This window comes from Rosa rugosa, chromosome 6 (assembly GCF_958449725.1).
Source record: "Rosa rugosa chromosome 6, drRosRugo1.1, whole genome shotgun sequence".
NCBI lineage: Eukaryota > Viridiplantae > Streptophyta > Magnoliopsida > Rosales > Rosaceae > Rosa > Rosa rugosa.
This window is the reverse complement of record NC_084825.1, coordinates 29,440,980-29,455,757: the sequence shown is the minus strand read 5'-3', so window position 1 is coordinate 29,455,757 and position 14,778 is coordinate 29,440,980. Positions and strand designations below refer to the sequence as shown.

Genomic DNA, 14,778 nt, shown 5'->3' with positions numbered 1-14,778 from the left:
CACAACTTGTGACTCCTAAATCTTCAACACTTTTCAAAACAATAGAAAATACCATTTTCCATAACATATAGTTTCCCGAAAAGTCATATCCCAAAACAATAGTATGAACTCACTCACAAATATTGCTTGCATCACAACAATTCCACCAATACATATATATTTCATGTAAATATATATATATATATATATATCAGGCGGGTTCCAAAGAGGACGTCCGCACTTTCGCTAAAGTGCGGACGGCACTGCTGCAGCAGCTTTCAGGCGGTGACGGGGCGGCGGGGCTTGCCGGACGGACGCCGGAAGCATCCCAGACAGCTTCTGGGCAGCCATCGAGGTCGGAGGAGGTCGTTGCTGTAGGTTTCTGGGCAGCGACCTCACCTGCAACAGCAGGTTTCTGGGCAGCCCTGCAACCACGTCACCGGCGACTCCACTGGCCACAGACCGGTCCGTCCGACCCTTGGCCTCCGTCCGGCAAGCCCCGCCGCTCCGTCACGCTCCTAGCCGAGTTGCAGCAGCGCCGTCCGCACTTTAACGAAAGTGCAGACGTCCTCTTTGTAACGCTATATATATATATATATATATATATATATATATATATATATATATATATATATATACACGTAGTCATTCACTCAGGAATGCTATTAATACCAACTATAGTTCACAATACAAAATTCCGTTAAAATCATTTTTATAAATAAAACCTTATTTTAACTTACCTATGAACCGTAGTCGATCAAGTTCATATGTTTAAAACAAATATTTATTTCCAGAAAACAATTTCACAATTTAGCAAATAATCCAAATTAATAACTGAACTTCGTTCATAAATGAACCTAGTGAGATTACACACCTCTAAATCCAGCTGCATCTTCTCTCAAAACCGAGATAAAGTACAGATCCCTCTCAGTCAAGCTCCTAAGTAAAATAAGGTCTCAACTTAGTACATGATTAAAAACGAAAGCAGTCACGGTTCGAACTGAGTACTTGAACCAAAACCTGAAAATTTTGTCAATTGAGACAAAACTTTGTCCGAGACCTCACAAGGTTTCCGGAACACTTCTAGGATCAATTTATCAAAAATATATGAAAATCCAACGGTCAGATCCTCATGGATCGCAAACCGAGAAAATTGAAACTACGAAAACCTAGCATGCTTCAAGCAGCCACAACTTGACCTCATGATATACCAACATGCTCGTATCAATGAGTAGATGACAACCATGAAAACAGACACCCAAAAACTGGTCAGACGCTCCGCCGGCAATGGCTGAGTGTAGGCTCCACGCACCGCTGGCAACTCCCCAAATTGGGTGAAGAGACCTATGCCAAAATGTTCACAACAACAAGCCCAACAACTTCTTCAACTAGTACAAAGTCCAGAAATGAAAGGATTAGCCGAAAATTACCTTGAAAGCTCAAGAACTCTGTGAAACCCGATTTGGATTTTTTGATCTATTCTTCCTCCTCGCTGTGAATAGGTTCAAGCCAATTGGAGAGGAGTTTCCTGGGCTTCCAGAAATGACCGGTGGCGCAGCTAGAGGTGGCCGGAAGAGGGAGATATCATGGAGGACCGAAAACCTGCCGCCACCGTACTGCATCGTCCTGGCGGTGAATCGCCGTGCGCCACCACCACAGATTGAAGGAGAATGAAGAGGCGGTTCGAATGGAACAGATGGCAACTGGATTGGTGGCCGGACGGCGAAGATACGGCCAGAAGAAGAAATCGGGTTGGAGGGCGGCTTGGGAGAGAAATCGGATCCTGATTTCCGTTTTTGGAAAATTAAGGTTTTCTGATTTTTCCCCAAATTTTTCTATTTATCTCAAAATAGAAATGTTTTCCGATGGCCACAACTTCTTCATACGAACTCCAATTTTCGTGTTCCATATATCCACGAACTCGTATCGATGTACTCTATGACTTTCGCGAAGGAAGTGTTCGGAAAAATTCAAAGAATAAAAAGTCAACCCTTTGACTCCTCAAAAATAAAACGTTTCAAGTAATTATTCGTCTGAAACACTTCCTTTCCACCCTCAAAAAACGAAAATCCTACTAACAAACACTTTATTAATTCAGGAAATTCTAAGAAATTAATAACGAATTTTCGGGGTTTAACATTAGCTTTGTATAAATCGATCAATAAACTATATAAGAACATTTTACTTTTAACAACTATATGAGAAATAAAAATAAAAAATCATCATTATTGAACATATTTCAATATAATTACCTCATCCTCCATATTTTCGCCACTTCTTCGTTGAAAGTGTACGACCTTGTTAAGAGCTTGGCGCCACTTCATACATACCGAACTTATTTTCTTCCAACGAGCCTGACAACTAGAAGGTGTTCTATCTATGCAACCCGCCTGTTTGTGAGCATTGTACTACTCCGAAACATGATTCCACAATAAATCCAATGTTTGATCTTTTCGGACAGAACCATCACCACCAACGGTGATCTAAGTTTGGCAAAGAATAACTTCTTCATTGTGCCTGCAAGAATCCTTTCTTGGACTCATTTTTTCCAAGACAAAAAAATAAAATTTAAGAACAAGAAGATGGGTAAATGAATGAAAAATTGTGAAGGAGATGGAGGATATTTGGTGTGAGGAAATAGAAAAGAATGGGTTGATATTTATAGAATTTTTTAAATTTTACTGTTCCAATGGGTTTAATTTTTTCCCTCAATTTTCTGGTAATTTTTTTTTTACAGAAAGCGGGGCCTACTAAAGCAGACTTAATTCAATATTTTTTTTCTCTCTCCATCGCATTGTAGTGCGTGCCCTTCCTTCCCTAATTAAATTCCAGCGCGTTTTCTGCCTTTTCTCTCCCCAGCGCGTCTCACTCTTGGTTGGGCTGGGTCTGATTTATCTGTGGTCCTGGCCCACTGTAACTGGGTTTTGGTCTTGGAAAAGTCTCAAATATGAGACTTGGGATGAGCCCAAATCCTATAATACCAAAATCAAACCCCCCTAAAATCAAATTGTTGGAGATGCAAAGTCCTATATTAATTTGGGCAAATTCTAGTATGACACCCAATTGTTGGAGTTGCCCTTAAGGAATTCCTTGACCCTTTCCCATTTATGAATCACCATCACTATTTCTTCTCTAACCAGTTTGTCGTCCAATTATATATATTGGTTTTTATTTATTTATTTTTGGGTTTAAACTGATTTTAACAACCAAATATGGGATAAGCTTTAAACCGCATTACACCTTATATTTCTGCATACAAAAAACACACACACAACATCATTTTACATATTTCACACTTTATACTTCACTTTGCTTTCACACCAACATGATTGTTTATGTCTTGCAGAGACATCATAGAATCAGCTGACGACTTATCCAAGGATCTGATGTAAAATAGTTAATCTTAATTACTAGCATAGACAATTTTTTGCTATGTCTAACCATTTTTTCGCAAATCGAGCTAAGTTTTTCAAATCTAGCTAAGTTACCAGATTTTGATGTATATGATGTGTACAGTGTATATGTAATTTTGAAATCTGGATAAGATGTTAGATTTTGGAACATGTACAATCGTGTATAATGTATAATGTATGATGTTTAATGTGGTTTTAGTTTAAGTGTAGCTATAATGTATCATGCGTGTCTAAATATACCCGCAACATCGCACGGGGCTTGCACCTAGTTTATCTTCAAATCATAGTGTCTTTTTCTAGCTCTTATACAAGTTTATGTAATAATTAAGACTTGTTCTCTAAATTGTCCACCTCAGTAGCCTAATCCTTTACTTACTTAAAAAAAAAACGTTGATTAATTAAAATATAATGTAGTACTTGTTTCCAATGTTCTTCATCTTCAATGTTTATGAGTGTTGTTATGATAGTAAATTAGTGTTTCAACATTCAAGGATTTATAACATTTATTCAAAATCAATGATGGAGCAAATTAATTTTACAATTGTATTGACTAAATAAGGTTGGTCGAGCGGCGTAGCATAGAACCCTCATGCCAAAAATTCGAGTCCCAACTCCTACTAGTTTCTAGTCTAATAATTTTCCCATCTATTGTCTATTAGCAAATCTGTAGACTAGAAAAGTAAAAAAGAACTAAATCTTAATTCCCCTTAGAGTTAGAAGACTCCACTAGATACACAAATTTTGGCGTAACCGTTTTGACACCCTTCAATTTAGCATTCTTACGTGGCTTCATGCTACTTTGCCTTTCTTTTGCTTAGCAGCAAAATGGGGGTTTGTTCTTAGCTCTCTCAAGTCGACCAATCTTGTGTTTGCCAGGAGCTGGAGCACTGAGCACTATTGTAGGGGTATTTCAAAATGGTGTCACGCATCTCAAATGGATATTCTGACAAAAATGCACCAATTTGATTTCACAATCCAAACTCGATTGAGCAACCCGAAAAGTTCAAAATCACACTTTTTTTAATAAAAAGCTATTAGCCTCATGAAGCATGAATTACCAATTATCAAATTACACTTTTCCTAATTCTACATCGCTTATATATTTTTATTAATTTTTTGCCAAACTACCCTTAACTTGTTCTACATCAGAAATCTTGATCTATATATTCTTGAAAGAGAGAATATCACAAATGGTCACTCAACTTTTACTTGTTCGACACTTTGGTCACTCACTTTTTAAATACATCACTTTGGTCACTCAATTTTAACTCTGTATTCACTTAAGTCACTCTATTAATTTTTTCATTAAAAAAACTTTATTTGTCACAATATAAAGGATATTTTCGTTCAACCAATCATGAAAATTGAGAAGTCTGAATTAGAATAATTAGGAGAAGTGAGTAAAGTGAGACAAAATGTCCATTCGGTGACTAAAGTGATTGACAGAGTAATAGTTGAGTAATCAAAGTGATATATTTGAAAATTGAGTGACCAAAGTGTTGAATGAGTCATAGTTAGTGACCATTTGTGAAATTCTCCATTCTTGAAAATATCTTCAAACTTCAGGGATGATTAATTCTTGATGCTAGTGGTCGAATTTGGATTCCCAATCATTAATGGGCATTTGTGCCTGAACTTGAAATACCCATTACTGGGCTAAAAAATTTATGCACAATGCAACATCACAGAATGTATTCATGTAAACTATGATCAAAATGTGTTGCTTCAATTATTTCGCGAATGAATAATAATAATAAGGATTAAATTCAGTTTAGTCCCTCGAACTTTAGGCCTAAAATCACTTTGGTCCCTGACTTTTTTTTTTAATCAAGATGGTCCCTGCGCTTCCAATTTCCATCAGCCTAGTCCAAAATTTGACTTTGACTCTAATCGTGACGTCATACGCTGAGTTGTCACCGACAAGCATGGCCCACTGTTCAGTTTTTGACTCTCAATTTGGACGAAATGTCCAAACTACCCCTTAATACTCTTTTGTTCATCTCTCTTCCTGAAACCCGAGAGCTCCCCCTCCTCCTCCTCTCTCTCTCTCTCTCCCCCTTTCCCTCCCTCCTCCACCACGTCCTCTTCAGCCTTAGATCACGACACAATAACTCCAACCCATGTCCTCTTCCAGAAGCATGTCTCCGTTGACTACGATAGCGGCACTCACCACCTCTCCACTCATATCGGCGGCTTCAGGAAGCGAGACATCCCCAAACACCACCGCTTGTCTTCAAGTAGGTAGGCGCAGCATCGACGACGCCCAGAAGATGCACCGGGAAGCGGGAGAATGATCAGAAGAGAACAGATTGTGAAGAAAATTTTGCTGGGTTTCTGTATGAGAGAGAGTTCGAGGAAAGAGAAAGTAAATCTAGAATTCTCTCTCCTCCACCGCTGGTCTCTAAGCACCACAGTGCTCACCTCCACCACAACCATGCTCCGCGGTCTCCGACGAGTCAAACCCAGCCTCCACGTCGTCTGGCGATGCCTAGAAGCCTCTATCTCTCTCTCTCTCCCCCTCACCCTTTGCGATCCCAAAACCCTTTTTTTTTTTTTCGATTTTCAGCAAAACAAGCTCCAATTTGGTGCTAATTCTCACTGCATCTTGTGATTTGAGCTGGGTTGCTTTTGATTATAGAGGTTCACTCATTCATGATTTGATTTGATTTTGAATTTTATTAGTATGGTTGGTGAGTTTTGTGATTTTTTTTTTTGCTCATAAAATTCAGGTATGGTTTTTTGTTTTCTTATTTCATGTGATAATCTTGATGGGTTTTTGATAATTTGAGTTGGGTCTGTTGAAAGCTTGGAAATTTTTGATGGGTTTTTGGTAATCTGAGATGGGTGTGTGTTTGATTTGTGAATTGACGGGTTTAAGAAGTGACAAGGGGGAGGGTGTTTGTGATGAGGCGGAGATGCCTGCAGAGGTTGCTGTCGTGGCCGTCCAGCGTTTCGAAGAACTGCAGAAATTTCAATCACAGGGTCGTCGGATTTGATGTGAATTTCTGGGTTTTTTTTTTTTTTTTTTTTTTTTCTTCTGGTGTGGATTTCTGGTTTCTGTTGCTGGATTTTGCAGTGATTTGAAGCTGGCTCATCTGGGTTTTATCACAAGGTCGGGTTGGATTGGATGCTTTTTACGATTTTGATTTTGGGTGGCGAAGATGAAGTGAAATATGGTTTTGATGGTTTGGGTGGTGGTGGGAATGCCTCTGGAGAGTACAGAGATGGTGGGTTTGGGGAGATTGGAAGATGAGGGAGAACAGAGAGAAAGAGAGAGTGTAGTCGGAGACTGGTTTTGATGGTGAAGAGGATTGAGAGCAGGAAGTGAGGTAGGAGAGGAGGATTGGGTTGCGCTCATGGTGGCGGTTGAGCGGATGTGGTTGCGCTTATGGTGGCGATTGAGCGGAGCTGCAAAGAGATCTGGGTTTTTAGGGTTAGAGAGAGGGTTGTAGGATTTAGGAGAGGAGAGAGGAGAAGAGGGTAGTTTGGACATTTCGTCTAAACTAAGAGTCAAAAACTGAACAGTGGGCCATGCTTGTCGGTGCCAACTCAGCGTATGACGTCACGATTAGAGTCAAAGTCAAATTTTGGACTAGGCTGATGGAAATTGGAAGTGCATGGACCATCTTGATTAAAAAAAAAAGTCAGGGACCAAAGTGATTTTAGGCCTAAAGTTCGAGGGACTAAACTGAATTTAATCCTAATAATAATAATAATAATAAATAAGGTGTCTCAAAAGAATATTTTTGAATCGAATAATTAACTTTATTGAAAGAAGCCTCAAGTCCGTTGATTACACTCTGATTGTAAAACGTCCAAAATGCATTCTGGAACTTTATCAATCCAAACTGATGTATAGTTATCATCAAAAGCTATACTATCTAGCCTATGAGCTACTGCATTACAAGTTCTAGGAGCAAAACAAATCTGCACTCCTGGGAAGGACGCCATAGTCATCCTTATATCATCAATAATTGCAGAATAATCAATCAGATCATACCTTTAGTTTTCGATGTCCAAAGTAGCTTACAGGCAGTCAGACTCTATCACCACAGATTGCACCTTCAAAGATTGTAACAGTTGCAAACCTTCTTTGATTGCTAGGAGTTCTACCTGTTTGGCACTATCAACATGGTGTACTGGCTGCGTAAATGCAGCTTTGAAACATCCATCCCCATCACGCAGGACTCCTCCTAGACCCCCTTTCGTTTGGTTTGGTAAAAAACTACCATCAACATTTAGCTTCCATCGCTTTTCGGGGTCAGGCTTCCATGTTTTCTTTTGCATTTTAACTAGCTTGGCAGCAGCATCATGTTGTGCCTTTCTAAACTCATCCAACCAAGAGAAGGAGCTGAACACAATATCAGTAGATGTTTGTGCACAACCATCCCAGAATTTATTGTTTCTGTTCTTCCACAATGCCCACAATATCATAAGCAAATTCTCGAAAGTGTCATGCTTTAGGTTCATAGCTTGCTCTAGCATCCACTCAATGAAGTTTAGATGTGGCAACAGACTAGCTTGCAGATTGAAAGGAGGAGCTGATAAGATTGTTTGGGCTATAGGACACTTACAAAAAATGTGTGCTCTATCCTCAAATCTTGCAGAACATAGTAGGCAATTAGTGTCCCCAGTATAACCCTTATGGAGTAATGTTGCTTTTGTAGGTAGCAGATCTTGGCATGCACGCCAGATACAAATTTGTACCTTTCCCGGAACATGTGCCCTCCAAATTCTTTTCCACAAAACATGATAAGGGTTTCCATGAGATGAGGATGTAAGCACATTTTCTAACATGCACCTTCTCTCGTGCAATCCAATAAGCATACTTAACAGAGAAGAATAAACCTTTGCTTTCAGGTCTCCAAAAGAAAGTATCTTTCATGTTTCTTCTACTTAACGGAATACAGAGTATTTTTTCAGCAATATCATAAGGGAAAGTACCTCTAATTTTCAGTGTGTTCCAAACCCGCGCTCTAGCATCAATAAGGTCTGCTACAACTTCCAAATTGGTGTTTGGTGGCTTCTGAATGCGATACTATGGGCAGCTTGGAATCCATTTATCACACCAAATATTGATGTTATTTCCATCCCCAACATGCCATTGAACTCCTGCTTTTAGCACTGGTCTTCCTTGTAAAATGCTTCTCCTAGAGAAGGATGGAGCGTCCCCAAGTTCAGCTTCCCAAAAGGAACATGATGGAAAGAATCTGGCCTTGAATAATCTAGCAATAAGAGAATCAGGATCGGAGAGAATTCTCCATCCTTGTTTTGCCAGCATAGCTAAATTATATGCATATATATTTTTGAAGCCCATACCTCCTTCATTCTTTGTCAGACAAACCCTTTCCCAGCTTCTCCAGTGAATCTTCTTTTTTTCTTCAGTGTCACCCCAAAAGAAAGAAGCACAAAGTTGGTGGATATCATCAGAGAGACCCTTCGGTAATAAATAACAATTCATGGCATAAAGAGGCATCGTCTGGGCTACTACTTTGATCAAAATTTATTTTCCTGCTGAACTCAGAATTTTTGACTTCCAGCTGATAAGCTTTTTGGTCACTTTTCTTTGATGTAAGCAAACTTTGCTGTTTTTGATCTTCCAACTCGGAGGGGCAACCCCAAGTATCTATCATGCTCTTTGAAGCATTTCACTTCAAGAAGAGATGTCAATTTCAGTTGCTCTTCCTGCTTAACATTATTGCTGAATACGACACTGCTTTTTTGAAAATTCACCTTCTGCCCTGACGCTTTTTCATAAGTATCTAACACTCTTCTAAACTGAATGCACTCATGTTCAATTGCAATGCCAAACATAAAACTATCATCTGCAAAAAACAGATGATGAAGCGTCGGAGCGTGGGGACACATGGTGAGACCAGCTAAATCTGAGCAGACACGTCTCCCTGAATTAGAATTGCATAATGAACTAAAGTAACACAATTCTAATCATTTGTATCCACTTTAATTCAAAACCCAACTTGGTTAGCATTGCATGTAGAAAATTCCATTCTAATCGATCATATGCTTTGCTAATGTCCAGCTTAAGAGAGAAGAAACCTGTTTCTTGATTTCGAAGCTGATGCATAAAATGTGTTACTTCCATTGCAACAAGTGTATTATCAGATATTAATCTGCCAGGTACATACGCACTTTGTAGAAGAGATATTATCTCAAGCAACCATTGCTTCAGTCTATTAGCAACCACCTTTGAACTAATTCTGCAAATAACATTGCATAATGCAATAGGTCTAAAATGCGTCGCATCTTTAGGATCCTTTATTTTGGGAATCAAGCACAGGTGAGTGAAACTAGATTCATTCCAAACCTCTCCATTTGTAAGCAAAAAGAATATAAGAATATATGCCTCTTTGTACCAAATATATATATACCTCTTCTTCTTCAAAAAAAAAAAAATAATAAAAAAATGAAAATACCTGTTTTGTTTTGTTTTGTTTTTGTTTTTGTTTTTTTTTTTTAAATTTCCATTTTGTTGAACTCCCTAGTCATGATGTATAAATTGAGGGCCGTTTTGGATGCAAACAAAGTTTCCTTGAAGAGATAAAATGGCTTAATAGGGCCTTCAAGAAAGATACTTTTCTTCATCAGTTGAGTACAGAAATGAGCCAAAAGCTGCAAATAGCTAACTGAAATTGTAAAAGACCAGAGCCGAAAGCTTATCCTCTTTTCTGCAAATGATAAATCCAAGTGACATTAGAGGGCATAGAAGAGGCCAAAGTTCCATAACTGTTTTTGTATACATCATGATCCCTGAACTACTATATATAGATATTCACCATCTGAACCTTTCATATTCACCAAGGCACAAATACACAAGCTCATCCAATTTCTTAAGTATTACTTCATAACAGAAATATTCATCATGAAGGGCATTGTGATCTCGATGTTTCTTGTGCTAGGCACGGTTCACCTAATGGTGCATCAAGGGGAGGCAGTTGAGTGCACCCAAGTGAATCGGTTGTTGGCTCCTTGCATTCCCTACTTGACTGGCAAGGCTACTGAACCCACAGAGGAGTGCTGCCGTGGGGTGAGTGACATCAAGACACTCACCCCGACCACCGAGGACAGGCAGGAGGCCTGTGGATGTGTTAAGACAGCAGCTGCTCACATCCCCAATGTTGATCCAGCTGCAGCTGCTGCTCTCCCAACCGAGTGTAAAGTAGACATTGGAATTCCGATCTCAAAGAACACCAACTGTCAGGAGTAAGCCTCTCATTTTTCAATTAAACTATTTCTCTCCTTTTGGAGAACTGCATGCTATCAGTCGCCTAAATTGCAATGTCATATATATTGATCATATATTCAAACTTCTTAACTGCTTTCCATTTTCCTTGGTTCAGTGTCAAATAACATGGAGGATTGATTATCATCGATACAAGAAATAAAGAAAGGAAGCACAGAGGCTAGGATTGCTGTTTCCTTCAAATAAAGCCGTTACAGATTTCTTTTTATAAAAGAAATGATTAATTATGAAATAAGTGAGCTTGTATCTCAAGATTCTCAACGTACCTTGTTTAACTAGATCAAGGTGTAATAAAACTCGATTATGAATGAAATGCATTGAGGCATTTTATATGTGCTCCGCTTAATTCTGAGGTTCACTAGAACAAAAGTTTGGTTTGGTAAACAAAAGATTGGTTTGGTTTCAGAATAACAAAACGAGTATGCAGTTCACTAGCTATTACTAATAGATTACATGTAGTAGGCTGCCGGCCTCATCCATTTTCTCAATGAAACAGACATCTTAGTCTTATTCTCTCGGAGTAGCTAGTGCTGTCAAATTTGAACCATCTATACAAACAATAAATGTCGGCCAAGAATGCAATTGCTGACATGAAGTCACAAGTGGCTCTCTGCCATCTTAAAACACAAATTGCAATGAAATCAAAATGAAGTTACGAGCATGATGGCTCTCTCACCATCTTCAAAGACATACTGGCTATCATCATCAGCAGTCATCAAATAATTAAGCATGATGGTCATGTTTTCTAATAAACTTGTGAACATTTCTACATATTATACGTCAATGCATGATGGCTTAAGCCGCTGAATGTAATCAAATGCATCTGCCAAACTATACTGCAAGCATCTTATTTATAATCTATACTATCATTTATTTAAAAGCAGTATCGGAGTTGGAAAAATTCCGATTTAATCACAGATAGAAAATCAATAGATTTTTATTTTTTAAACTTTATAAATGAAGTAGCTTACTTTTTCTGTACTAGAGTGATTATAGAATCTTTGTTTCTAGTTATCTACTATTGGCGTGGCTATCTGTGCATTATAAAATATATGTAATTTGATTTTGATGTCTCCCAAACCCAAAGAAAAATGCATATAGGATCCAATCTTAGAGTTATTCTCAAATCTTAATCCAAATATGAAGTCATGGGAAATCCTAATTTATCCGACAATCTTTTGAATTATGCAAGGAGTCATTTTTCCTTGTGTCTCCTTGTAAGCTAATAATACTGAAGGGTAAAAGATGAGAACGACAAATGAGCTAAAAGCTATTTCTTATTATTATTATTATAAATGATATCCCTCTATCTAGTGACCTCAAGGAGCAGAGAAGAACGGTGCCAATTTTTTTTAATCTTATTAATTAATGATGGAAATTTTTCTATGCACCGATGGTGCAAGTGACCCAACATTTCTAAGATGAGATCGATCTCAACCTTTGATATTTATAATCAACTTTTTTTTTCAATAACTAACAATTGTGTTTAATGTAATATAACCATCTATTTTTTTTTTTTTTTTTTTTTGACTTTGTCAAGGGGAACCCAAAGGCTTCCTAGGCCCAAGATAAACCCCTTCGGCGCATGTGAAATATATAACCATCTATTAATGTTGATGCAAATGCATGCCGGTGCTCTGAGTCCTCCCTCAATAGATGATACTCAAAGACAATCTTTAGATTGGAATGTCGCTATTGCAGATTTTATTATCAGTGGTAGTTTGGACAAATTAAATGTCATCTGTCCTTGACCATGATACGGTGAACGGTGAACCAAATTATGAATATTCCTCTTCCTTTGGAAGAGTGTTAAGATGAATTTATCTGGGGACCTACGACTAATTGTCTCTTTACTATTAAATCTACAACTTGATTGCAATTTAATATGCATAACCATGACCTTATGCGAATAATGTGGAACTTGAATCTGCCATCTAAAGTGAAAATTGTTGGTTCCTTATAAGAGGGAGACTTAAGAGAAAGGATAGATTGCACACATTTTAATAGCACTAATGATATAGTACTACTTGTCCTATGTGAGGCAAAATGCTGAAACTTATAATCATCTTTTTTGCACATGTCCCTTTACTCAAGATGTTTGGAGACTCTCACTTGAATATGCTAAAAACCACTCTACCGAAAATCCCATTAGAGTTGGGCAAATGAAATCTTTTGTATCCTCGCCAAAAATTAAGTAATTAACTACTTTCTAGTCTATTTTACTCCCTTATTACTTTTAATTCACTTGTCCATAATCTAGGGTTGGTTTATTTCATTAATGCAGACTCAGAAAATATATGGCTCTCCATATCTCTCTCTCTCTCTCTCTCTAGAAAATATATGACTTTGTTTGACGAATTTTCATTCAGTTTTTCTCTCCATTAAGACTCATTGAAGTGAATTCGAAGTAGAGTGTTGTCTAGCTCTCTAGTTGGGTATCAGCAGAGGATCCAACTAGGTAGGAAGCGACTGAAGGAAGATTAGTGTATGCGGCTGGGGACCAGTCCAGCTAGTGCGAGTGTGCGACAGAGTTGCTGGCTCGATCTTTTATCATCAACGAGGGAGGAGGTGTGCCCAGAGAAAGGTGATGATGAGGAAGGCAGTGCTCTGATTTGCAAAAAGGGTGACAAGCAGTTGTGTGCTCCGGGATAGGGTGGCGCATTTCCTGATGCATCGAGCTATTGGGGCGGCATCTCTCATAGGTGTCGGTGATGGAGGAAGTGAGCTGCCCAATTCTTGTTGACTGTTGAATATGCTAAAATAATGAATTAGGGTTGACTGTTGAGTCTCGATTGACCAAGGAAAGGGCTAGTGGGCCGTCTGTTGGGCTATTTGGGTCTGAGGGTTGTGGTCTGTTTTCATTTGGACACCCATCTAAAGTGTTGGGTGTGCGACGACTTCGTGAGGAGGATTGGGTCGAGGACGGAAAACGCATGAAGCTTGCTAATGACTTAGTTGAGGTTCCTGTTACTGATGGGAAGATTCCGAAGAAGAAGGGTAGGCCCTGTGGCCATCGGAATAAACATAAGCCTGCCCCTACTTTGGCTGTAGTGGGCCCGGTTGAGGAGATAATGGAGAAGGACACCCTATCCCAAGAGGGTTAGGGTTGTAGTCCAACATTGTCCTTGGTGAAGCTATTGCTGGGATGGTTGCGGAGATGTACACCAATTGAGGTCTTACGTGTCAATGCTCCATTCTAGCTGCTTGCTTGGGATTGTGTAGGTCTGCGTTTCTTTTGTTTTTTTTGCTTTGAATAATTTTCTCACCTTGTTCCGTCCTCTTATCTCAGGGTTGGAAAGGTGTAGACGCTTTATTTTATTTCGTGTTTTAGCTATTTTGGTTTTTTCTGCTTTCTCTAGGACTATCTGCGTTTTCGCAGTATGCTTTGTGCTTTGATTGTATTAGGAGGGGTTTTTTGAATCCCTCTAGCTTGACGGAGAGTCGTCGTTTGATTAATATATTCCGGAACCTGATTCCGTTTCCCTAAAAAAAAAAAAGATTTCAAACTTATAATTGATTGCGTCAACGGCTCTTGCGCTCCCCCCGTGGTGGATTAAAACAGTTATCCATGCCATGTCATTCTCAAGCTCAAAAATTCATTCACTTCATGTTATTTCCATCATAATTTCTTAGAAGCAAATTTTACGGCGGATGTATTGGCAAATTATGGTCAATCCTTTGGAGATACTCAAATTTGGCAACATGGTCTTCCTCTATCTACTCTCTCAGCTTTTAGCTTTGACTTGTCCAGCACGGGGTGCGTATAGAAGATCGTATCTAGTTTGTTGTTGTAGTCTTTGAAAAAAGAGAAAAGAGAACAGAAAAAAGAAAAAAGAAAAAAGAAAAAAGAAAAAAGAAAAAAGAAAAAAGAAAAAAAAAAAGAAAAAAAAACCACTCTACCGAAAATCCCATTAGAGTTGGGCAAATGAAATCTTTTGTATCCTCGCCAAAAATTAAGTAATTAACTACTTTCTAGTCTATTTTACTCCCTTATTACTTTTAATTCACTTGTCAATAATGTTTATTTCATTAATGCATACCCCGAAAATATATGGCTCTCCATCTCTCTCTCTCTCTCTCTCTCTCTAGAAAATATATGACTTTGTTTGACGAATTTTCATTCGG

The 14,778-nt window shown here is 38.5% G+C and overlaps 1 protein-coding gene across 1 annotated transcript; it reads left to right on the top strand.

Moving 5' to 3' along the window:
* The first annotated feature begins 10,252 nt into the window (after positions 1-10,252).
* Positions 10,253-10,889, top strand: LOC133714242 (non-specific lipid-transfer protein A-like). Its single transcript, XM_062140324.1, has 2 exons — positions 10,253-10,613; positions 10,751-10,889. Exons 1-2 carry the CDS (start codon positions 10,273-10,275, stop codon positions 10,758-10,760), a joined length of 351 nt encoding a protein of 116 aa, XP_061996308.1. The 5' UTR covers positions 10,253-10,272; the 3' UTR covers positions 10,761-10,889.
* Positions 10,890-14,778: the final 3,889 nt, after the last annotated feature.

What these genes read in the sequence shown, in the direction of transcription:
- LOC133714242 (XM_062140324.1), top strand. Translation starts at nt 10,273, where the DNA reads ATGAAGGGCATTGTGATCTCGATGTTTCTTGTGCTAGGCACGGTTCAC.